Genomic DNA, 24,709 nt, shown 5'->3' on the forward strand with positions numbered 1-24,709 from the left:
TCCCTCTCTTTTAGGCACTGCTAGAATACCCTGAGCAGCAGAGGCAGGGGGTGTCCTGGGAAGCCTGAAGGATCACACATTTTCCCCTTAGTTCTCTATCTGCTGTTAGACTCCTCAGGAAATGTGTTTCTCTCACTCAGCACCTGAGCCCCTCACATGGAAAAGAGGGCAGGGTCTTGCTCACTCCTGAGCTGGGTAATGGGATATTTTATTCCTCCCTGTTTACCAGGAGCCTGGGCACTGCCAGGAGGACTCTGGAATTGCTGGGTGGTTGGGCAGCCCAACCCTCAGATCTGCCCCTGTGACGTTCCCAGTCAGAGTTTAAAGGTCTTTGGCTTCTTCTGAAAGGAAGGGGGGATCCCAGTGGGCCACATCCATCCCCGCTGGATGCTGAGTTCCTGGCCCAGATGGAGATCATATGCTGCCCCAGCATCCCTGGAGCTGCTTCTCTCCCACGCTCTGGAACAGCTGGAGCAGGGCTGGGATTTGCCCCTCTGTCTCAGAGACAAGGAAAATCAAAAGCTTTACCTAGTGCTAAAGGAATTATTTGGCATCACTAAACTGATTTCTGCCTGTCCTCACGGGGTGCAGCTGGATGAGCACATGGGATTGGGCACATGGGGAAGCTCAAAGTCTAAAACCCAAACTGCCTTTTCTCTGCATTTTCCATGTGATTGCATTGAGGAACAAGGGCCCGAAGTGAACCGGGTGGGGCTGAAGGGCCGAGCCAGAGAACAGCTGGTGCAAAAACAGTTCAACTTCTGCATCCCGAGCCCATCCCCGCAGATTTCCCTTCCTTCCCGCCGCTCTTGATCGCATCTGTGCAAACAGGATGAGCTACAGCAGTATAAATAAAGCGTTCCGCCGAATGCAGCGGGCATGAGGGAAAGTTAAAAAAAAAAACAAAAACCATCCCAAAAAGCAGCCTCCCACAGCAGCCTCTCCCCCTGGCTCCCGCTGTCCCGCCTGCAGCCCATTCGGGCCGCCCCCGGCCCCGCTGCCCGGGGGAGGGCACCGGGTCCCGCCCCGCCCCCGGGCCCGCCTCGGGTCCGTCCCGGAGGAGGCAGCGGGATCGCCGCGCTGGTTCTGCCCGGGCAGGTACGGCCGCGCCGGGCGGGGCAGCGGGCACCGGGACGTTGCGCTTCGGGAGCCGTGCTTGGGGCTGCCCGGGGCGCTGCTGTTCGGGATCCGTGCCTGGGGCTGCCCGGGATGCTTCGGTTCGGGCTCCGTGCCTGGGGCTGCCCGGGGGCACGGGGGCAGCGCTGGAGGATGCTCGGGGGTGCGCTGGGGGTGCTTCGGAGGGTGCTCCGGGGTTGCGCTGGAGGATGGTCAGAGGGATGTTTTGGAAGTTCTTAGGGATGCTCCAGGGTGCTCAGGGAATGTGTGGGAGCGCTTTGGAGGGTGCTCAGGGGGTTTTCTTGGGTCTGCTCCAAGGGTGCTCCTGGGTCTGTTCCAAGGATGCTCGGGGGGTGCTCCAAGGATGCTCAGGGCTCTTGGCCCCTGGCGTGGCTGCCCGGGGCAGCATCAGCCGTGGCTCACTCGGGACGGGAATGTTTCCAGAGTACGCCTGGCTCCGGGATGGAGGCGCTGAGCGTGGCTGGGCAGCTGGGAGAGGGCAGGAAAGCTCCAAGCCCTGCTGGGACCCCCAGAGGTCACCGTGTGCGGGCTGGGAAGGGCCCCCAGGCCCTGGGCAATGCAGTGGAAGTCCCCAGAGCTGTGTTTAGCCTCAAAGCCGAACCATAAAACCCTGCCTAGCCTTGAAGATGTGGCTCAGCCAAGCCCCAGCCCAGCCTCCGGGCTGAGCGAGGTCTCCCCCCGCTGCCCGCAGCCTCTCCCCGTTTCCTTGCCCGCGTTCCAGCCGCCAGGACGGAGCAGTTCCTGGCAGCGTAACTCATTTCTGGCTCTGGCCGGGGTTGTGCCCGGGTTCCCTGTGTCCCGGAGGGACAGGGAGGGACAGGAGGGAGCAGAGGGACAGGGCAGGAGGGAGCGGAGGGACAGAGCAGCGCTCTCCCTCGCAGGCAGCATCGCCTTTCCCCGGCCGCATCGCCTTTCCCCGGCCGCGCTCGCTGCCAGGGCACTCTGAGCAGCCCAGCTCTGCCAGGAGCAGGCGTGCCCCGGGCAGCTTTCCTCCAGGGCTCTCGCTCTTTCCTCAAGTGCAGCTTGCTCCCAGTGGCCAGCTGCTGATTTCAGCCGCGTTTTCTCCCCGGGCTGTGCTCCGGGAGAAATCGGGAGCAGGGAGCGCCGAGCTGCAGTGGGTGCACATGGCGTGGTCCATGAGGAGGTGGCTGGAGGCAGAGCGTGGGTTGGATAAAGTCAGCTGGAAGTTCACGTGGGTTCAGGATGGAGGAAGTCATGCTCTGGATGCTCTGGGTGTGATGTTTACCGTGCAGGGGTGGCAGTGGGTCTGGACTCTTCAGGGATATCTCATTTTCCTGACAGCTCTGGGATGTGACACCAGCAGGAAGGGCTTCCCTTGTCCAGAGCCACCCCAGATATTAAATATTTCAGCTGTGTTGCCCAAATGAAATTGGTGAACGCCCAAAATCATTGCTCATGTAGGGCAAGGGTAGCAACCACAGCAATGGGAAAAAAATCAGCATTTGCCTTTGGATGTGTTTTGCAATCTTTCAGGTGGTTTGTGTTTGATTTTGGATGGGCTAAATGGGAAAAGCTGATCTGTTAAATGATACCTGAGATGGCAAAGGAGGAGGGGAAACCTGTAACCTCACATTAATAATTGGTTATTGGTTGTAATATTTAAAAAATAAATATATCTGCTGAAATGACAGCTTGATGAGGAGGGACCTGGCTGGAGAATCTGTGGTTGAGAAGAGATCAGTGAATGGATTCATTAAAAGAGCCCTGGAGCCAGAAGATGAGATGTCAGGGAACTTGTTGCTGCTGTGGGCTCTGTCAGACTCCTGGTGCAGTTTCCTGGGAGTAGGAAAACCCTGGTCACATCCTGCTCCTCTCCAGAAAGTCCTGTTGTGAGGGAGGTTTTATCTCCCAGGTTTCATCCCCTCATGCAGTGCTGGGTCTGTCCCATTCCCACATATTTCTTTGCCACCAGGCAGGAATATGACATTGCTTCCCATCAGAGAACCTCTGGCATGGGAACCTTTTGGGAGGGAGAGGTTTGCTCTCACAGCATTCCTTGAATCAGGAGTGGTGTTGAGATCCTGGGACATGGCTGCTGGATGAACACAGGCTCATTCACCAGCTCAGTGCCAATTCAGGTCCCTCCCTTGGTGGTTTTACAGCTGCCAAATATTTTAAAAGTCGCATTTTCATCTCTGTGTTTTGCAGCCCAACTCATCAAAAAATCTTGGGTCTTTTTAAGGAGGCTTTGGGAGCAGCCACAAGGATGAGTGTGGCCCCACTGATGAGGGGAAAAAAGTCAATATGGAAAGTTATTGTATTTTCCATTTGGTGCCCCACTTGACAGGGGTTATGTGACTCTGCCCGGCTCCAGAGCAGCAGGATGCAGATTTTGGTCAATAAAACCCTGAGCCCAACTCCAGGGGTGTGAAGGAGCCCAAGGCTTGGGGCAGAAATCCTCACAGTGACAATGCCAGAGGAGAGCAGTGGGGAGGAACTGGCTGCAGGGAGCTCCTGCTCCAACCCTGTTTATTTTAAACCTCAGGGGAATTCATGTTTTTGGAAGCCTCGAGTCCTGCCCATCCCAGGGCTTAAACAGCACTTGGAAAAGAAGGTGGTGTCATTATTAAGATAATATGCTGCCCAAATGGACAATTTGATGGGAGTCAGAAATGTGAAATATGGTGAAAAATGTACCCAGACAGAGTGGCCTCCATCTTCAAAGTGAGAATATCTTAAATTCATCTTTGCAGCTGGCTCCTCTGCCCATCAGGGATGAATGTGGTGTAAGTGAGAAAGCTGAAACGACACCAGCAATATGTGGTGTAGGGCTGAGGCTTGGTCAAAAACCTGGAGGAAAATCCCCATTTCCTAGATGGATGAGAGGTGGGAAATGCTGCCCCAGGGCTCCCAGCTCCTGTTATCCACACAGAAATCACCAGCAGAGGAGGAAGGTGGCACATCCTCCCTCTCTGCAGCCCCAGTCAATGAGGAGAGTGGTTTCAGGTGGCCTGAAAAAGAAATGTTCCTGTGTGAAGAGGATTTTGAACTTGTCAGGGGTGTGATCAATGCCAGTCTCGTTGGCTGGGGTCAGAAATCGATGTGAAATGGCTCCGTGGCTCCATGGGGGATTGCAGTGGTTGCCCAGGGAGGAGGAAAGAAATGCAGACAACAGGGTTTTCCTAAAAGCACCTAAAATTTCCCACTTTGACCACGTGGGAGTTACTCAATATCAGTGGCAGCAAAGCTTGACTTGTCCCAAGGTCGAGGTAGAAACCAGCAGTGTGGAAGAGCCCAGAAGCCATAGCAGGGCTTCACTGTTTTCCCCCAAAAGTTGTGGGATTGAGGCAAAGAGAGAAAACATTAGAAACGAGGCACCTCAGATTTTTGTCTGCCTTCTGACTGTGGAGCACTTTTGTTTCAGGGCTTTGGGTGCTTTTTTGTGCTCACCTGGCTCTGGGAAAGAAGACTTTAGGGAAAACACCACAGTTTTCAAGGCATGGGATAAAATCACAAGAATCGACCAAGGCTTTTGTGAGTCTGTGGCTGGAATGAGCTGAAGGTCAGTCAGAAAAGAGGTTATCAGAGGAGGGGGTGAATGTGATCATTTTCCCCTCCTGGTAAGGCAGGAAGGAGGGAGAGAGTTTGGATATCTGATACCTCCAGGTCTGACCCGTCTCTAATGGAAATGCTGGCAGGAAGCTCATAACATTTATTAGACAGCAACGAGCAGCTTTAATAAAATCAGAATCCACACAGCTTTATTGCAGGCCTTGGGAAGGAAAGGAGCCTGGAATGGCTGGTTAAGTACCAAGGGTTGCTGAAAGAGATCCTCTCCTTTATGGAGTGCTGCTGGGTTCATTATTCAGCTTCCTTGTGAACCCTCTGGTTCAAACCCCGGGGAGGCCCCACACGCCTCCAGGATGTTTTCCATGTGCACAGCCCCCAGCTCCAGCCCCAGCCACTCCTCCTCCCTGCTTTTTGTGCAGAGGGGGTGGGAGGCCAGCCTGGACCTCTCCATCATCAGCCACGAGCTGATGGGTTGCAGGGAGAGCTCGTCCCTCTCCAGCACTCCCAAATTGCTTCCAGCTCCCAGCTCTGCTCTGGAGATGCCCCGGGCAGGCAGCAGCTGAGGGAAGTTCCTCTTGGGGTGCAATAAGGTCCTGTGGTCATCAGCCATGTGCTGAAACCATCCACTGGCCCCAGGATGAAGGCTCTTCCCATAAGTAACAGGTTTTACATCCTAAATCCAGTCCTGCTCTGCCTCGGCACAGAGGGAGGCCTGCCCAGCATGTGTGGTGTGGCTGCAGGCTGGGATGGAAAGCTTGGGAACTTTCCCTCCTGGGTGCTGTTGGGTTTGTAGCAGTGGCTCAGGCATAGTCTGGTCTCCTCACTTTAGTTCTGGGTCAGCTCAGCTGCCTTCTGCCCCCTCAAGCTTCCATTCCAAGGGATGCTGTGGGGCACGGGAACACTGGCAGTGGTGATTTTGTGATGCCAGACACCCGTGGGAAGGTGGCTGGTGGGCTCCCAGGATTCAGATCTCATCCAGCAGCAACCCTGTTTGCTCTCACTTTGGGAAACCTCATGACGACTCCTTGCAGTGCAAACCAGGACTTTAAACTGCTTTTATTTAACTAGGTATTTATTTAATCCCACAAAGTTTTCAACCCCCCCCTTTTTTTTTTCTCCTGGAGGGAAACTCCTTCCCGTGGCTGTGCCAGCGGGCAGAGGATCACAGCAGAGATCCCACCCGTGTGCATGTCCCCAGCAGACTGGAAGTGGCTTATTTTTCTTCCTTTGCTGTGAAAACAGAATTGAAAAATCCCTACAACAAATATTCCCCGAGAGGCCATTTTTATTCCTGGTATGTCCATTTGCAGCCGGGATTGTTGTGCAATCCAGACCGCCTGGATGGAGCAGGTTTGGGTGTAACCCTTTGGGTGCCGAGGGCCAGCTCTGTCTGTGGGTCACCCTGGGGTGATCCTGCCCCTCTGCTCAGCACTGTGAGGCACATCTGGACAGCTGTGTCCAGTTCTGGGCTCCTCAGGACGAGAGGGACATGGAGCTCATGGAGAGGAGCTGTGGAGGTGAGGAAGGGCCTGGAGCATCTCTGTGCCCAGGAAAAGCTCAGAGAGCTGGGCCTGCTCAGTCTGGAGAAGAGATGACTGAGAAGGGACCCCATCCATGGGTATAAGTATCCAAAGAGAGGTGTCAGAGGGACAAGGATGGAGCAGGCTCTGCTCAGTGGTGCCGAGCAATGGGACAGGAGGAATGGGCAGACACTGATGCCTGGGAATTTCCACCTGAACGTGAGGCAGAACTTCTTCCCTGAGCAGTGACCAAGCCCTGGGCAGATTGTCCAGAGGGGCTGTGGAGTCTCCCTCACTGGGGATATTCCAGACCTGTCTGGACACACTCCTGAGCAGGGTGCTCTGGGATGACCCTGCTGGAGTAGGGAGGTGGCCCTGGATGATCTCAGTGGTCCCTTCCAACCTGAATGGACCCGTGGTGGAGAGGAGAGGGGGTGAAGCCCAAACCTGCCATCCCACAGGGATTCTCTGTGGGGAGGGGAAGGCAGCAGCCCTGCCAGCATCCAGGGAGGCAGCAGTGGTGGCCAGGGGGGGTGGATGGGATGGCTCTTGAACCACTTCAGAGCAGTCTGGTTCCTCTCACCCACAGGAGCAGCCAGCAGAGCAAACCCCCGGCAGCTGCGGTGCCTGATGTGGAGCAGCAGCAGTTTCAAGCCATGACCTCAGTTCTCATGCTTGGGGGACAATCTTGGTGACCCCCTTCCTCACTTCCCACCCTGCAGCAGTCCCCTTGGGCAAAGCTATCAGAGGCTGGATGTAAATCCATCGAGCACCAGCCCATAATTAATTAATTTGCGTGTTTTGACTCCTTCCCTTTGTAGCTCCCGATTAAAAGCTTATTTAAAGGGTCACAGACTTCTTCAGTTCCAGAGGGATTAAATGTGGGAACAACTGTAGGTCGTATGTGGGTAATTGCAATGAGAAAATGCTCCAAATTAAAGCTTCCTGCTAGGTCTGTCCAGCGGGAAAACCCAACAATTCCTTCAGAGTGCCTTTAAAATCAGCATCATACAGAAATACGTGTTTTTACCCCGTCGTGCTGCTTTGCCTGGAGAACACAAGCGGCAGAGTGTGCTCAGAAGAGACACACGAGCGTAACTAAAGCAGAGGAATTCAGCAGAAAAGGAGCCAGCGTGCCCTGGAGTTGGTTTGGAAGGAGCCAGCGTGCCCTGGAGTTGGTTTGGAAGCTCAGGCTCGGTAATTCTTGTGAAAGCAGAAAGCCACGGCCCCGCGCGGTGTGGGACGGAGCCGCGTGGGAAAGGCAGCGTTTGGGAAAGGCGGAATTTCAATGATTCCTCATTCCTCGGGTAGGAAGCTTAACCCATCTGTGCCTCGGGGAGGGCTGGCAAAAGGACAAACACTGCTGGCTCTCTGTGCGTCCAGATACTCTGCTTCCTGCATAGGCAAAACTTGTCTGCTTCTCTTCAAAGTTAATGTGCTAAAGTCCCGTCTGGGGGGTGCAGGGAGCTGGAGCAGCGCCAGCAGCTCTGCTCTCACACAGCCACAAGATGTGGTTTTCCTCCCCAGCATGAGATTGGGGTTGTGCTGCTCGTTCAGCCATGGGAAAGGTGCTGGCACTGCTCTGTGATGGGAGTCCCTGATGAGAGCCCCCAGCAGAGCCCCCAGCTCCCAGGGGATGCCTTCACTTCCCAGGATTTTCTTTCCCAGCCCTGGACGAGTTTTGCAGCCCTGAGCTCCTCGGCCTTTGCAAGTATGAGGCTGTTGCAAGTTCAGGGCAGAGACTGAGGGATTTGTCCCTGCTGCCAGCCTGGAGGGGCAGCAATCCAGGATGCCCGAGGGGAATGCCAATGCAGGAGCTCAGGACAGGCTTGGGACGGGCACTCTGCCCATCACTGAGCCACCCTGCTCAAAAATCACAGAATCCCAGACTGGTTTGGGTTGGGAGGGACCTTAAAGCCCTTAAATCTCGTTCCACCCCTTGCCATGGGCAGGGACACCTTCCACTATCCCAGGGTGCTCCAAGCCCCATCCAGCCTGGCTTTGGCCACTTCCAGGGATCCAGGGGCAGTCACGGCTTCTCCGGGCAGCCTGGTCCAGTGTCCGCTCTGCCAGCTGACCCCTGCCTTGCCCGCTGCCAGCTGGAAGTTCAGATGGATAACCCCAGCACCAAGGGCTGGAGAGGTTGATACGGAGAGTGCCACTGTCCCCTCCGGGGACACCGGGACACCCCCTGCCCGTGCCGCCCATCCCGTCCGGCATCTCCCAGGGCGCTGCAGATGGATGGACACGGCGAGAGGGGACAGGGGGCTGTGCCTGCTCCACACGTGTGAACGCGGCTCTGCCGGAGGATTTGGGGACACTGAGCCCTCCTGCAGCTCCCCCCAGGCTGCTGCCGGCGAGTGGCGGCTGCGTTTCCTCGGGAGAGGCGCTCCTGGAATTGCTAATGCTCCAGCCCGGAGGTGCAGCATGCGGAGGGCTGCAGCTGCAGCATCAGGTACAAGCAGCAACGCCGCCGTTAATTATTGACTCTCTCTTCAATTATCAGCCCTGATAAGGAAGCACCCCCCTCGACAGCCCGGGCAGCGCTTGGTGCTCTGTGTTTTCTGGGAAGAAGAACTATTTCGTGGAAAAGTAACTCGTTTTGTGCGTCGGGATTGAACTGTCCTCGCAAAGGTCATCCGAGAGCCGTGGGCTGCTCTGCTGGAAAATCAATCCCTCTTTTGTGCTTCTTGGTTTAAACTTGTATTTGCTTTCTGAGCAAGGTCACAGCTCAGCTGACCAAGTTTGTAGCTGCTGGAGCAGGCTGGGGTCCAGCCACGCCGCGCTCGCTGCTCCGAGCCCTTCGCTGCCGCCTCCAGCATGGGAGAAGATGCTTTGGAGGGAGGCGAGAGCTGCTGCTCCCCGGGGGGTTTGTGGGTGCCAGCGTGAGCAGGTAACCTGACAAAATGCTTTGCTAACCAGTTTTTCCTTTCACTATGAAGTGCTGGAGCCGCTGCTGCAGTGCAGGAGAGCAGACAGGCAGAGAGCTCAGATCGTGTTGTGTTACAGCTAACGAGGCTGTGCTAACGTGCTGGTGGGTTATTTTGTTATTTATAGGCTCAGGGTTAACTGTTTCCCAGTTAAAATTACTAGCAAGACACTCTGGGAGAATGAGTTTTGTGGGTATTTGTGGTACGTGGTTAATTTGTAATTTAAATATTTGGGGGTGTCACGGTGCTCTCCTTTCTGCTGGCTGGGGTGGATGGGGGAGCTGCTCACATTGCCTGGCAAGTGGAATGGAGTGAAAGAGGGGTTAAATGTGAGTGTAAGGAGCCAGTGCTTGAGTCCAGGCTGGTTAAAAAGACAGTACATTGTCCCTGCAAACGGGCTGCCCCCGGGAATAAAACCACTTCGCTCTGTGCTGTTGCCTTCTCACATATTTGGATTCTCCGTTTCCATTTCTGTATGTATTTATTCCTGCCTTGAGAAAAACAGCCTAATTCCAATCTGGATTAATCCTCCCCACGGCCTCTCTGTGTAGCAAAGGTAAGAATCAGCGATGCATGAGGAGAAAAAGAAATGTTCTTCAATTTCATTTACTAGAGAAAACTCAGCAAGTATAGAACCTGGCAGAGGGTCAGGCTAACAGGTTTTAGAAGGATGGAGAGGCACCTAAAACTGTTACCCTGCCTCAAATTATGAACCCTGGGTGTAGAGGTCTGCTACTTCTGGCAGATGACTTCATATTTTAATCTCATTTTTCTTAGGGAAGGGCATGGGAGAACAGCTGTGGGGTCCAAAGAGGCACATTTTTGGCTCTAAGCCATCTTCTCCATGCCTCAGCTGCCCCGGAGGGGGCAGGAGAACATCAGCAAGCTGGTTGGGGACATTCAGCATCCTTTTACGAGGTGATTTTGAAGTAGATTGGTCAAAAGAGAGTAGTCGTAGTATCAATTTGGGCTGCACAGTTGGGACCCAGCCAGCTCATAAATGATCCAAATGTAATTATCTAGATATTAAAACCCATCCTATTCACTGACTTTCCCCCCTCCACTTCTGAATAAATGACCTAGAAGAGTGGAGTGTAGCTGGTCAGGCTGGAATTGGCTGCAGTCAGAAAATTAAAGGAAAGAAACAACATTTGAGGAAGAGGTTGGTGTTTGTTTTGGCACGTGCTGTTCTCTGGCAGGAGGAGACAGAAGGAGTTGTCCTTTGTAGGAGTGTGGTTAATTGGAGAGCACTTGAGGAGCTTTCCAGGAGCTCACAAGGTGCTGGGTGGGCATCAACATGACCCTCTGTGACCCTGCTGGAGCTGTGGAGAGCTTTGATGTTCTCCTTGGGCTGGGACCTTCCTGACTTCCATCAAGGCTCTACATTGACCATAAACATGCCCACATGATTGACAACTGATTGTTTCTTTGAAAGGTTTTGATCTTTCAAAGTATAGAAGAGCTTGGGTTGGAAGGGACCTTGAAGATCATCTCATTCCATGGCCAGGGACACCTTCCACCATCCCAGGCTGCTCAGAGCCCTGTCCAAGCTGGCCTTGGACACTTCCAGGGATGTGACACTCTCCTGTGGTAACAATACAGCAGGATTTGACTTCGTTTTTTGGCTGGTCTTTGGGAAAGGTCAGCTGGAGCCCCTTCCTGGGGAGCTCTGGAACTGTGGTCAATGCTGAAGCCCTCGCTGAGGCAAAGCTTTCTGCATGCAGAAAATGAGTTCAGACTCTGGTGTTTTGGTCCATGAGATGGGTGTGAGCTGGGGCTGGCTCAGCAGAGGCTTTGTGCTGCTCGGTCCTGCCCTGAGAGCGTTGCATAGCTCAGGGATGCACTGGAGGAGCAGGGATGGACTTCCAAGCAGCTGTGGGGCCGTCTCTGGCCAGGAACCAAACCAGATACTGTAAGGAGAATCATAAACAAACAACCTACTGTTCAGGAAACTCCCACGTCATCCTCTGTAGCAGAAATTAAAACCAGACCTTCTCACTTGGAGCGTGGTTATCCTTCTCACACAAGCCAGGGAGCCTCCTACTGTGATGTCCAACTGCCCCAACCTCCTTCACCCTTCCCTGCCTCCTCCCTGTGCCTTTCTAAGGATCTGGAGGTGAGGAGTTTCACCCAGGACCTTTCTTGGTCATTCCCAGCCCTAATTTCTCGTGCTCCAGGAGGGTCTCGTCCGTGTCCACATGAGGGGAAGGAGCTGGAGGGTAACACAGCCCAGAAATGATGTGAAGATCTCATTGTTGGCTGTGGTAGATCTCCACCTGAAGTTGTTCCCTGAGCTGAAAGCGATTTGTCTGTGGTCCAGTGCAATTTGGTGAAGGTTCTTTTTAACAGTAGGGACGTGCTCTTTAGTAATGGCTGTCATTTGAACGAGATTCAACATAAATTTTGAATCTTAGCTTGTTATGGATTTTAAAATAAAGGCAAACCAGTCATTTCTGTGTGTAGTTTATGTCCCTCCTGTCAGGGAGCTTTTATCATGTTGGATATCTCCAGCTCACAGGAGTCTGTGCCATCGATCCCAAGTCATCCCAAATGTCTGTCTGTCCTCACTGACAGTCAAACCTCTGTAAAGCAGGGGATGTTTTACCAGGACCAGCTCCCTGGGATGTGTCTGTCAAACACAAGTTGTTGGCTCTGGAAAAGGAGCTATTGATTTTAGCAGCTTCAAAGCCCTTGGACACCACTGGGCTGCAGAAGATAGGAAGTGGGAGGGGGGTGGCCTTTGAAGGCTTGTAAGGCTTTAAGGGGAGATGAAGTTCACATGGCTGAGTGTGTTATTTTATTAAATTAGAAGTATCCATTTCTTTTTTCAAGGGTGAGGTGACTCCTTGGCCCTTGTCAGAAGATGCTTAAGTGACAGCCCAGTTAGACCTCACCATGGAGAAGACAGAAGGTATGGAGCCTACAGGATGTTGTTTTTGTTCATTTATTCCTTGAAAAAAACCCCAATCAAGCCCTGGAGTAATTTCCTTACCAGAAATGCTGTAAATAACCTGCTCTCTGTAGATGTGGGGCCAAGAGATGAAAAATGCATCGTTCATTATCATGCTGATTTCTTAAAAACCACAGCAAAGCAGGTCCCAGCTCTAGATCAGCACATATTTGTCCTCCCATGCTCTGTGACAGATCCCTGCTCCCACCCTCCAGCTGTGCTCCCGTGCCCTGGGATGACCACAGTGGTGTCTTCCCTCAGTCCTTCCTCTGGCTTCCACGTGCTGCTTCCCACCCAGGCAGCACCTCAGCATCTCAGTGATGCTCTGTGCTGAGCAGCACCAAAATCTCTTCCCAATTGTCCTGGTCCTCTCCAGCTGCTGCACCAGGATGGAGACAAAGGGGTCAGCCATGGCTCCTGGTGCCTCCTCCTCCTCACTGAGCTCAACTCGTGTGCTCAGAGGTGCAGAGCAGCCCAAACTACTGTGATTTCAGGGACCTGATGCATAAAGGAAAGGCAGAAATCTAACTGTTAACCCTCAAGGTGGAAATCTGGGGGCTGTGAATGTTTGCAGGCTGGAGATGGCTGTGTTAAAGTGGGAGACTCTGGTGGAGAGCTGTTGTTTGCCTGTGCTGGCTGGGTGGGCAGACCCAGTGACACCCATTTAGTGGTGATTTAGCTCAGTTAGGAGCTGTGCTGGGAGCTGAGCCGGTCACCTTGGGATGTGTGTTCTGCATGGCTGCGGCTCTGAGCAGCAGCTTCTGCCCAGATCCATCATTTTCAAGGAATAATTTGTGACCTGGTGGTTGCAGGTGAAGCGAGGCAATGATTTCCCTGCTTGGTGTGCGCAGCTTATGCCGCTGAAAAGTTCAAACCAAACCAAAAGCCTTGAAGAATGTCATTGTCATAGATTGATCCCACATTCTATTACTGAGCTGGATTTATTATCCACCAGGCAGCTCTCTGTACCTACACAGACACGTAGCTCTGCCTGCAAAACCTGCTGTTTGCTTAATTGCCAATTAGAGCCATGATCTCAGGAAATTTTTGGTTTCCTCAGTGCAACAATTACCTGATGTACCTCTGGAAAACCAGATCAGAGCTTGGTGCGTGTCACTGTGTCTCTGCACAGCTTCACCACGATAATGAGCTGCCTGCCCAAAACTGAGATGAAAAGAGAGAAAACATCTCCCCCTTGCTCTAAACAATTTTTTTTTTCAAAATTCGATAATTTCTTCTTTTTCTGGGGGGGGGGGTGTTTCAGCAGATGGCCAGCTACCCAAACCCGATGGGGACAGGGAGCAGCCTCGCAGCCTTCCCTACTCCCTGGAGACACCTTACGGCTTCCACTTGGACCTGGACTTCCTGAAGTACGTGGACGACATCGAGAAAGGCAACACCATCAGGAGGGTCCACATCCACCGCAGAGCCAAGCAGCCCAAATTCAACACCCTGCCGCGGAACTTCAGCCTGCCCGAGAACGGCTCCCGCGGCTGCTCCACCGCCGCTCCCAGCAAGAGCTGGACCTCCACCTGCTCCTTCCCTCAGAGAAAGGCTTCCCTGGGCGAGGAGCCACCCCGGGCCCTGCTGCCGGCCGGGGCAGCTCCCGAGGAGCCGAGCTACCGGAGGAAGGCGCTGCTGGCGGAGGCGCGGCGGCAGGCGGAGCTGGGCCGGCCGCAGGCGGAGCTGGGCTGGCCGCGGGATGAGCTGAGGGCGCGGCCGCAGCTGCTGCGAGCCTCCAGCATGCCCGAGGCGCTGCCCCCCGGCCAGAGCCCCCCGGGCGGACCCTCGGCCCTCCGGAGCCCTCCGCAGCCCTGCCACGGCCTGCCCGGCTCCCAGAGCGCCTCCCGGCCCAGCTCGGACGGCAGCGCCTCAGCCCCGCCGCGGGAGATGGAGTGGGACGGCTCCGTGGGGCATCCTGGCGGGGCTGTGCCCCTGCAGCCCCCCTGGCAGAACCAGCAGCTGCAGGTGCTGGTGGAGAGCGGGGCCGAGGAGGGCGATGCCGCCGATGGCTCTGACCTGGCCAGGGCTGAGGCAGCGGCACCACCGGCTGCCCTCCGGCTGGCGGAGGAGAGCGTGAGCCCTGCGGAAAGGGGTCTCAGTGTGAGTGAGATGGATCTGAAGGTGCCGAAGGAAGGTGAGGAGAGGAATGTTCAGGCTGGAGGGGACAAGGAGAGCGGTGCTCCCCAGGCCCCTGGCCATGGAGAGCCCGGCGGGGTCACGGCGCTGAAGCAGCAGGTCGCTGAGCTGGAGGAGCAGCTGGCCAAGAAGAAAGAAGAGCTCGAGCAGGTCAGGGCGGTGGTGCAGCAGCAGGATCATGAGATCCAGGAGAAGGAGAAGAGCATTAAGCTGCTGGCCAGCTCCAAAGCGGAGCTGGAAGAGCAGCTGTGGCAGGAGAAGTCCAGAGAGGCTGAGCTGCAGAGGCGGCGGGGCAGTGGGGCCTTGGAGCGCCTCGACGCCGCGGTGAACACCGAGCTCTCCCAGGTGACAGGGCTCAGGCAGGCCCAGGACAAGGGCATCAACGTCAACATCCCACTCTCCACCAGATCCATCGGCTGTGGCACCCTCAGGGCAGAGAGCACCAGCGCTGTGGAGGCATGCAGGGAGCAGGGGCCGGCAGGCGCTCGGGCAGAGGGACGTGCTGGGGAGGCCAGCATGGAGGCTGGACCTCCTGCTCCCTGCCTCACCCAGCTGCAGATCCACGAGCACCCCGGCGACCACAACCAGAACCACCAGAACTCCCTCGGCCCCAACGTGGCCCAGAGCAAGGCGGGCTTTGGAGAAGATGAACCTCGGGAAGGGCTGCAGGAGGAAGGGGCCCCTGGCCACGAGGACCTCCCAGCTGTTGACCCCATTGGCCAATATGTAAAAAAGATCCAGGAGCTCCTGCAGGAGCAGTGGCTGTGCTTGGAGCACGGATACCCAGAGCTGGCCAACGCTATCAAGCAGCCGGCCTCCAAGCTCAGCTCCATCCAGAACCAATTAGTTAATTCCCTGAACTCCCTGCTCTCTGCCTACTCCTCACAAGGGCCTGTGGATAAGGAGAATTCCAACACGCACTATCAACAGTTGGGTAAATAATAATGGCACAGGCTTCGAGGTGTCCGGGCCAAATATTTCCCCATTTATTCCAGCGTGGAACAGGGGGGATGTGGTGGAACAGTTGTTGTCAGTCAGATCAGGAATAGTCTGGACAGAGCATGATGAGAAAGGCAAATCTCAGCACAGCAAAAGTTATGGATCTGACATGGAAAAAAGCAAACAAAATGATGTAGGAGCTCATAAAGCAGTGGCTCGTTTATATGCAGGATCAGCTTCCAAAAGCTGCCACACTGGTGGCTGTTCCATCAAATAAACATTCTTTTTATTTGGATTGCACATCTCCGTTTGCAAGAATATGAGGCTGGTGCTCATCTGGGGTGAATCAGTGTGGAGTTCTCCAGAACCCAAACCAGTCAAACTAACTGAGCAACCAGGCTGGGAAAAGACCTGTCCCCACTCACAGACCTTCATCTAAAATAATTTTAGCTTATATGAAGATGGGAATCTGATGCCTGTTCTCTGAGGGAAGGAGGGAGGGGACTTGCAAATAGATAAGTGACTTATTCCTTAATATATGGACACTATTCAAAGTCCAATGGAAAAACTCATCCATGTATTATTATAGCAGATTTATATAGGAATTTTCCAATACATTGCTACTGGGGAAAAAAACCCAAGTGTGGCAGGGCAGGTTCAGGTTGTGGCCAGCTGCATCTGTAGTTTTGCGAGACATCAAAAGACTCTCATAAGATGAAGTAAGATGCTTGTAATTATGATTTGTAGCTTGTTGCTAGAGGTTGGGAATAATTATTGCTAATTATGGCACATCTGCTTAATTAATCTATTATTTTGTATTTTGGTAGAAAACTCTCCAACCACAAGTCTTAAATCCATCATGAAAAAGAAAGGTTATGGTTTCCATGCAGGAGGCAATGGGACCAAAAAGAATCTCCAGTTTGTTGGGGTAAATGGTGGGTAAGCATCCATTCAGAAGACAAAAGCTGCCTTTTAACGTGGAATGTCCTGTGTATCGCTGGAGAAGTCATTCTTTCTCCCCCTCTTTTCCCCTCCTGATTAAAAGGCCAGTTGAAATAGAGCCTCTTTTCTGCCTTCTTTAATGCAGCACTGATAACCTGTGAGTAACCCCCTTAAGGAAGGGTGGTGCAGTGTTCAGAGCAGCAGGGACACGCTAGGGACTGACACTCTTTGCACACCTTCTCCTGGGGCTTCATCCCAAACCCAGCTGGGGAAGGTGGGAATACTCCATGGGAAGATTCCCTGGGAAGATTCCCACTGTCCTTGGTGGGTTTTGGAGGAGGCCAGCACTGCCTGGGTGAGCACGCTGCCACTAACCTGCCCCCACGCTCCGGCAAAGCCAACAGCACTTGGTGCAGGGCCTGGGAAGAGACTTTTTTAGTAAACAAGGAATTACCTTGGGGTGAAGGAGACTTTAGGCTGTGCTCCCCATTCCAGGTGTGTCCAATATCCAACTCCTTGGCCTGTGAGCTGAGCAGAGGCAGCAGCTCCTGCTGAGGTGAAGGTGTGCTGGCACGCAGAGTGCAGAACACGTGTCACTGTCCCTGGGCTGGGCAGACAGCTGTGTGTGCCAGCCTGGGTGCTGCTTTCTGCTCACATCCTGCTCCCCTGACTTCCCAGTTGCTGGGCTCTGCCAAATGGGTGCAACTTGTAGGGATTGGAGGAGTCTTGGTTACTTTGAGGAAAGTTCTGGGGTCCATCAGAGTGAACATTCCATTTTGTGGAAGACATTATTAATATTAATGGTTTTAGACAACCAGAGGAGAGATCTCTTATCAGGGCTACTGAAATGGTGGATTCAGCCCAAAAGACTTCAGCCCAAAAGCTGTGCAAACACAGCTTTTGTCTCGTGCTCCTGGAGGCTGCTGATGCCTCCTTGCCACGGGGGCCGTGCTGCTGTCACCCTGCCACCGTGCCAGCAGCTCCCAGCAGGGAGGCAGCTCTCAGCCCTGCCTGATGGACATCCCTCCAAACCCTGAAATAACCTTGCCTGCTGCTCATTAACTGCTTCTGTCACACTCCTGCTGCTTAAGGAGCCAAACAAAGACTAACCCCGACTTCGGCTGCGGCTCAGACCTTTTAACTTGCTGCTTGTCACTCTGGGCTTCACCCAAGGCCCACTGGGGGCAATGAGCCTTGGTCAGGGCCCGTGGCTGCGGCTGGGGAAGGAGGGAGTAACCTGTGGTGTCCTCAAATAGCTACGAGACAACGTCAAGTGAAGAGGACACCAGCTGTGAGGACAGCGCGTCGGACAGCGACACCGAGACCGAGGACAGAGCTGGGGACGTGGAGCCCGAGCAGGATGGAAGGGAAAGCAGAGGGCCTTCCTCAGGGGAGAAGCATGAGGAGGATGATGATGATGAGCAGGAGGCATCAGCAGGAGCAGCGCTCTGCTCTCAGGATCAGGCTCTCAGGTAACCAGGACACCGGGTGGTGACTGAGCCATGGTGGCCACAGGACATGGGACTGCAGGGCTGGGTCTGGGCTTCTTCTGGTGGAACAGCAGTGGTGACCTCTGCAGGAAAGGGAAAAGGCTTTAGACAGCTAAATATTTTCTGAGTTACTACAGAATCTAATGGGAATTGATTCAGGCCCTACTGAGTCATGTCTGGTGAGTTAGCTCATTTCTCCCCTCTCATGGAAAGTTTTTTGGTAAAGTTCTTTGCAGGTTCAGGAATAAGAATTTTTTTTACCCCACCTTAAGGATTTTTTATAATAGATTAAATTGACCATACAAATCTGTGACTCTGGGCTTAAACCTCTGCTTAAGTGCTTGGCTTTGTACCTAAAATCTGTGTCAAGTCAATGGGACAACTTGTGTCCAATAATTTAAACACTTAAATGTGTTGAACATATTCCAACCTAATCTGCCTGTGTTCTCCTACTTGGTTCAATATCTCCTGTCCCATGGTGGATTTACAAAAGTCTTTTCCCTTCAGATGCAAACCCTCCGAAGATTTCCTTGCTGCCTGCCAGCTCCTCAGTGAACACCTCCCAGAAATCAGGAGCAGAAGCAACCAGCATCTGGTACAGATATTTCCCAGTCCCGTTTCAGACACGGTTCATGCTCTCTGTTCATGTTTTAATGGATGAGATTATCCCTGTGGCACATTGCAGGCTGTTCTCTGGACAGCTTTGTGAGGAGAGGGGATGAGGTGACATCTGAGTCAGTTTTACAACAGCCAAAAAGAAAGGAAGAGAGGGGAAAAAAAAAAAAAAAAGAAAGATGAAGGCTTTGTCTGGTTACTCATCCAAGTTACCACAGGAAATTCCTTTCCCCCTCAAGTTGTAGCAGCAATCACAAACCCACAAGCTGAGTGCTGGCGGGGTGGGGCCAGGAGCTGGGGCAGCCACTGCTCTGTAGGAACAGTGACAGTGACACTTTGTGTTTGCAGCAGCAGGTCCTGGGCTCCATCTCCCAGGAGTGGTTCCAGGTGTCCAGCCACAAGGCTTCCAGGCCGGAGGTGGTGGCAGCGTACCTGGAGGCACTGGGGGACATCCAGCCCCAGCTCCTGGAGACCGTGGTGAACCTGCCTGACAGGAATGGCAACACAGCTCTCCACTACAGCGTGTCCCACTCCAACTTCCAGGTTGCAAAGCTCCTGCTGGACACGGGTAGGAACGGCCACTCTGCTCAGCCAGGGCTTCTGCTGGGCAGGGGGTGACAGTGGCTCTTGCCATGGGGTCATAGTCCCATGAGGGATGGCTGCATGGGGAACAGGGGGACATGGACAATCCCAGACATGGCAAACACTGAAGGAGGGCCAGGGTCCTCCCAGGGAGCTCAGTCAGGAGCTAAAGGAGGTGGGACAGAGGTGGGGCTGAGGACCAAGAACCACCTACCTGCAAGGGCCCCATCCAGGAGGCAAACATGAAGGCAAGGTCTATCCAGGAGAAAAACAGGGGCCCAAGATCCATCCAAAGTACCAGGATAGGTCTGAGGTCCCTCCAGGAGAAAAACAGGGGCCCAAGATCCATCCAAAGTACCAGGATAGGGCTGAGGTTCATCCAGGAGACCTGGCTGACCTCAAGACCAGCGTCCTCCCCCACAGGTCAGCTCTGGGCCCATGGATGTAGTTGGGGGTCCCAGCTGAGGCTCCTCAGGGACATGAAGGCTCATCAGTGCCCTCACACATCTTGAGGGCTTTGCAGCCTGACTTTGGGATGGCTCAGGGTTGTTGGATCCAAAGGGATGTCCCTCATGGCCCCAGCCCACGTGGGATGGGGTGGCTCCCCAGCTTCTTGCAGCAGCCAAAGCCACATGATGGCTTGGGGCAGGAGGATCAGACCCCTGAGAGCGTAAGAAACCCCAAGTACCGTACCGCAGAAAAGCTTCCATGTTAAACTATTGAACTTTCAGCTTGTGTTGCAATGAAAGAACAAAAATCTCAGCTCAGCCTGTACAGGGCAAAAATGTGCTCGTGGTCCAAGAGAATAGAGGCACTTTGGCCTTTTCTCATGGGCCACACAATCCGTGAAATGTTTGGGAAATGGCAGATTATCATACACATCTATAACCCGATTGTTGCTGCAGAGGGCAGGGTCTGAGGCAGCTGCTTCCCCAGGGCGAGGCTGGACCCGAGCCCTCCCCCTCAGCCACGGCTCATTCCTCGTGGAGGAGCTGGAAATGGGCTCTTTGAAGTGAAAAATGAGTGAAACGGGGCCAGGATGTTTTCCAAGCCCGTTGGGTGATGGGCGTCTCTCTGCTGCTCCCTTGCCACAGGAGCCAAAGCAAACAGCCCACAGCTCCAACCAGCATGTGCTTGAGGCATTAATTATCCCCCTTTAATTTCTATTTGTTGTGGTCTTCACAGTTAATTGAGTTGACCTCAACAGTTGTAATTAACTGTAGCACCAGGGGCCCTTTAATGCTGCGCTCACGAGCCTGGATATTCAAAACAGATAAATCCCCGTCCTGTATCATTATGGAATAACTCCTTTTGCTGGGAATATGAGATGCCACATGTTTCATGACTCCCTCTTTCCTTTCTGTTCCCTCTGGGTGATCCACCACGGGCTGGATCCATCATCCCCTGCAGGCAAGTGCTGCCTGGACCTGCAGAACCGTGCTGGCTACACGGCCGTGATGCTGACGCCGCTGGCGGCCCCCGAGACCCGCCAGGACATGGAGGTGGTGATGAGGCTGCTGAAGGAGGGGGATGTCAACCTGAGAGCTGCCCAGGTGTGTGACAGGAAACTGCTGGGGGACTCGTTCGGGTTCCTTACCTTCCGTGGCAGCGCCAGGCTGAGGCCCGGCAGCAGGAATGGGGTGGGAGTTGCTGCTTCCCAAACATTCCAAAAGAAACTTTAGCTGAGTTGCAGTGTGGCCACCCAGCAGCTCCCTGGGAAGGGGTGTGACAGCTGGGGCAAATGGAGAAACTAAAAAAAGGCTGAAAATTTTGCAAACAAGTTTTTCTGAGGCAAAAATCAGAAATGCTGCCAGGGAGGAGCAGCGAGGGTGGAACCCCAGGTTTGCAGGTGAGCTTCATCAGTCTCACACATTTTGGTTTTGGGATGAGAGTGCCCTCACCCATCTCTGCTCCCACACTGCTGTAAAAGTTAGTCCAGATCTGAATAAACTGCCCAGGAGGATTTGGGGAAGCCACATTTGGGGGCAGCTGGGCAGTTTGGCCATGCTGCTGCAAGGACCTTCCAGAAGTGAACAGGTGCCTCTCACAACACCTGCTGAGGAGCCCCAGGGTGACTGGATAATAACATGCAATATTAATAGGAATTATTATAGGGAATGAGCCATGCAATAATAATGTGCAGTGTTGTGACACGTGGCTATGGGACCTGGATTAGTGCTGGGCTTGGCAGTGCTGGGTTAGTGGTTGGACTCAGTGATCCTAGAGAGCTTTGCCAATCTAAATTATTCAATTATTCCATATGTGCTATAATAATAATAATAATAATAATAATATAATAATAATAATAAATAATAATAATGACTGCTAACTGTATATTATACAACTATCATTATAATTATATTATTATAATAATTATATTAGAAATATTATAAATTATGCATGATATATAATATATAATATAGAATATATTATAATAATATGTTATACTATTCTATATACCATTATATACTATTATCATATATATCATTGTATACAAATAATAATGATATATGATACTATTATTATATTACTGTATATATTATCAGATCATAATATATAATATAATAATTATTATTTAGCAATTATAATTATATGTTATACAACTGCTATAATAATTATTACATATAACTATTATATAATAACATATTATACAACATATATTATAACAATATATTATACTATTATATATACTATACTATTCTATATTATTATATATACCATTATATATAAAAAATACTATACTATACTATACTATACTATACTATACTATATATATACACCATTATATATATAATAATAATTATATATTATACTATTATTATATTATTTTAAATATTATCAGATCATAATATATACTGCTACTTTGCTACAACAATATTATTATTATTATTATTATTATTATTATTATTATTATTATTATTATTTATTATTATTATTATTATTATTATTATTATTATTATTATTATTATTATTATTATTATTATCCCTAATCTGTGATGGAGCAGGGCTGTGGGAGGAGGCGGGCAGGGGGAGCTCAGCCTGTCCTGTGGCCCTGCAGGGCGGCCAGACCGCGCTGATGCTGGGGGTCAGCCACGACAGGGACGACATGGTGCGAGCCCTGCTGGCCTGCCGGGCCGATGTCAACCTGCAGGACGAGGAGGGCAGCACGGCGCTGATGGTGGCCTGTCGCCAGGGCAACGCCGACATCGTCCGCCTGCTCCTGGCGCAGCCCGGCTGCCAGCTCACGCTGACTGACAAGGTGGGGCTGCACAGCATCTCTGCAGGCGGGGGAAACTCAGCTGGGACCCCGTGTTCCAGGCAGGAATCTCCCAGGAGGGGGGGTTGAAGGAAGAAGTTGATTTCAGTCCATTTTCAGAACCAAACCCCCTGGTTTTGGTGCTGCTGGGCCATGGGTGGGGTGGCTGTGACAGCCATAGGCTGGGCAGGAGCCTTGGTGTAACCCTAAAAAAACCCAGATGAAATCCTGGGCGTGTGGAATTAACAGAGCTTCATCTCCAAGAAATTAGCAGCAATTAACTCTTTCCTGAGAATGGAGCCTCTCCATGAGGATGTGTGGGATGGGGCTGGGCCGGGAGCGGGTGGAAATTCCTCCTGCTGGGCCACAGGGCTGCGTTTGGAATGATGGAACTATTTTCTAATTAAACCATAATTTTATCTGAGACGTGCAGGAGGGCACCGGGGCCGGGCCGAGGCACAGCTGGGCTGAGTTTGGTGTGGTTGGGGCCCAAAGGGGGGTTTGGGATGGTGACTCGCTGTAAGGCAGGGAGGAATGGAGGGGGGGAAGGCTTGGGGGACGGAGCAGGGACTCACTCTGGCGGTGATGTCTCCCCTCTGTGTCCTGCAGGGCGGGAACTCGGCGCTGTCACTGGCCCACGGGGACATTGCCGCGCTCCTGCGAGCCCACATGGAGCTCAGCCCGTGTGAGCTGGGAGCCAGCCCTCCTCCCTGAGCAGCCCCGCTGGGGCAGGGCCATGCAGCTGGGCCACAGGGCAGGAACTGCCTGCACCATCCAAATAATGCTCCCTGTGCCTAATGCTCCTCATTCGTCCCACTCACAGCCCTGATCTGTGCCACAAACAACTCCAGACTCCTCTCCTCTCTCCTCTCTCCTCTCCTCCCGAGCTCGATTTGGCAGGTGAGCACCAATAACTGAAAAAAGCACATTGGAGCAGCAATACTTAGTCTTTTGTAACCTGAAGTGATGGGTGTCCTTTTAATCGACTACTTAACTGTATCTCATTTAACTTGTAAGTTTGTGTCCTAATATTTATTATCAGCTCTTCTGTAAGTAGTGGCAGGCAGCGATTGCTCAGTGTATGTAACAACAAACACAAGCTGGATGGATTATGGAAAGCATAAAATCCTATTTATGTTTGCTTATGCGGGTCTGATGCAAGAATTAAAAATTAATGCTGTAGGAAAATATTTGAGCATGCCAGACCCAAACAGGCAGACATTGTTTTGCCTGGGTTTGCAATTACCATATGGCTGTTATTTTTCCCTAATTAAGTTTGAGCTAAGGGGGAAGTGCAGCCCATTGACAGGCTCTGCATCACGGTGGGGTGGGGCAGGGCACTGCAAGCACTGAAGGTCCCAGCAGATTTCCCATCCCAGGGTGTGGTGGTGCTGTCCAAGAGCTCTGTGCAGTGCCTTTGCTGGCAGATGCCTTTTGGAGCAGTGTTTGCTCCTTGCTTTGCCTCTGCTCAGTTTGAATATTCCCAAACTCCTCCTGTAAAGCCCAGCCGTGATTTAGGTGCTGGAACTGGGTCTCCCCCACCATGGAGCACCCACAGGGTCCAGCATCACCTAAAATCTGTTTTTTTCTTAAATCCCTCTGCTGACAGAGAGGGAGGCAGGGCTCAGGCCACACTTTTCCAAGCATCCTTGTTCTGCTGCATCAGGACCCACTGGGTGCTCTCCCTTGGCTTTGGTGGAGCACACCCACATCTCCCTGATTAGTTAATTACTCTTTTTGTAAGCAGAAGTAAATTCTGGACCACTCTAGTTATTATTCAGTCAGTTCACATCCTGACAAAATGTCTCTTGAGCTGCCTCGTGCCCCCATCCTTGCAGGGAGGGGAGAACAGCCCTGACCTCTGTGTGCCATGGAAATCTGTCATCTGCTCAATTTTCTTTCCTTTCCTCACGTTTTCAGTCCAGGCATTCATTATCTCAAACTTCTATCTGCCTTTTTTTTTTTTTTTTTTTTTTTTTATAATCTATAACCCAAAATGCCTCCTTTATGTACAAATAAAATGAATTAAACCTTTCCCTGTGTGTGTTCCTGTCCCCATGGCTGTGACTTCCCACACCTGCACAGCACCAAACCAGCCATTTTTGAGGTTTTTCTTCAGATCAGTGACACCCCCCACATCCCCAGGGGGGTCTCTGCACAGATATGACAAGGTGGGATATTTTGTGCAAGAATTCCCCCAATTTGTGTACAAAAGCCAGCACAGGCATCTCTGCCAGGCCCAGCTGCAAACAGAAAGAGCCATAACACAATTTTTAGACAGTTTTCACTGAGGTTTTTTCCCTGACAGCTCTGGATCCACACTTGCAGAGAGGAATTTTCCTGCTGCTTCCCTGAGGAAGGTAAAATTTCCAGCTTCAGCAGAATTAATGTGGGAGATTTTCTGCTGATCATCAGGCTGGCTTTGGGAAGTGCCTGCCTCCCCTTGATTTGGGGACAGGGAACTTCTTTTTGGGGTGAGCTGCAGCTCTGCAGGGAGGCACCACAGAGTTCGCTGCCTTCCCCTGCCCCTTTCCCTCCTGTTCCCATCCCTGCAGCCCAGGCTGGTTAATGCATCCCCAGGATGCTGATTTTCATTCCTGTGCCTCATAATTCCTCTTTGACCTTCCAACCATCTCCCCAGGGAGGAGCAGCTCCCCCAGGAGGAGCCCCTGGAGCAG

At 52.4% G+C, this 24,709-nt stretch overlaps 1 protein-coding gene across 9 annotated transcripts; it reads left to right on the top strand.

Annotated features, from left to right (window-relative positions):
- Positions 1-1,013: 1,013 nt before the first annotated feature.
- Positions 1,014-24,065, top strand: KANK4 (KN motif and ankyrin repeat domains 4). 9 transcript variants are annotated; one of them, XM_050977479.1, is made up of 10 exons: positions 1,014-1,098; positions 11,951-12,029; positions 13,333-15,141; positions 15,974-16,085; positions 17,345-17,560; positions 18,086-18,173; positions 18,542-18,761; positions 20,186-20,328; positions 21,834-22,034; positions 22,641-24,065. In XM_050977479.1, exons 2-10 carry the CDS (start codon positions 12,014-12,016, stop codon positions 22,743-22,745), a joined length of 2,910 nt encoding a protein of 969 aa, XP_050833436.1. In that variant the 5' UTR covers positions 1,014-1,098; positions 11,951-12,013; the 3' UTR covers positions 22,746-24,065. The 9 variants fall into 9 exon arrangements, 7 of the variants coding, with proteins under 7 accessions (XP_050833436.1, XP_050833441.1, XP_050833435.1 ...); XM_050977484.1 differs by having other exon boundaries at positions 13,336-15,141; XM_050977478.1 differs by lacking the exon at positions 1,014-1,098 and adding an exon at positions 6,792-9,081.
- Positions 24,066-24,709: the final 644 nt, after the last annotated feature.

The sequence above is a fragment of the Serinus canaria genome, chromosome 8, assembly GCF_022539315.1.
Source record: "Serinus canaria isolate serCan28SL12 chromosome 8, serCan2020, whole genome shotgun sequence".
Lineage (NCBI taxonomy): Eukaryota > Metazoa > Chordata > Aves > Passeriformes > Fringillidae > Serinus > Serinus canaria.

What these genes read in the sequence shown, in the direction of transcription:
- KANK4 (XM_050977479.1), top strand. An exon ending in TTTGTTGGGGTAAATGGTGG is followed by an intron (nt 16,086 to 17,344) that starts GTAAGCATCCAT and finishes GTCCTCAAATAG; the next exon opens with CTACGAGACAACGTCAAGTG. An exon ending in TCAACCTGAGAGCTGCCCAG is followed by an intron (nt 20,329 to 21,833) that starts GTGTGTGACAGG and finishes GTGGCCCTGCAG; the next exon opens with GGCGGCCAGACCGCGCTGAT.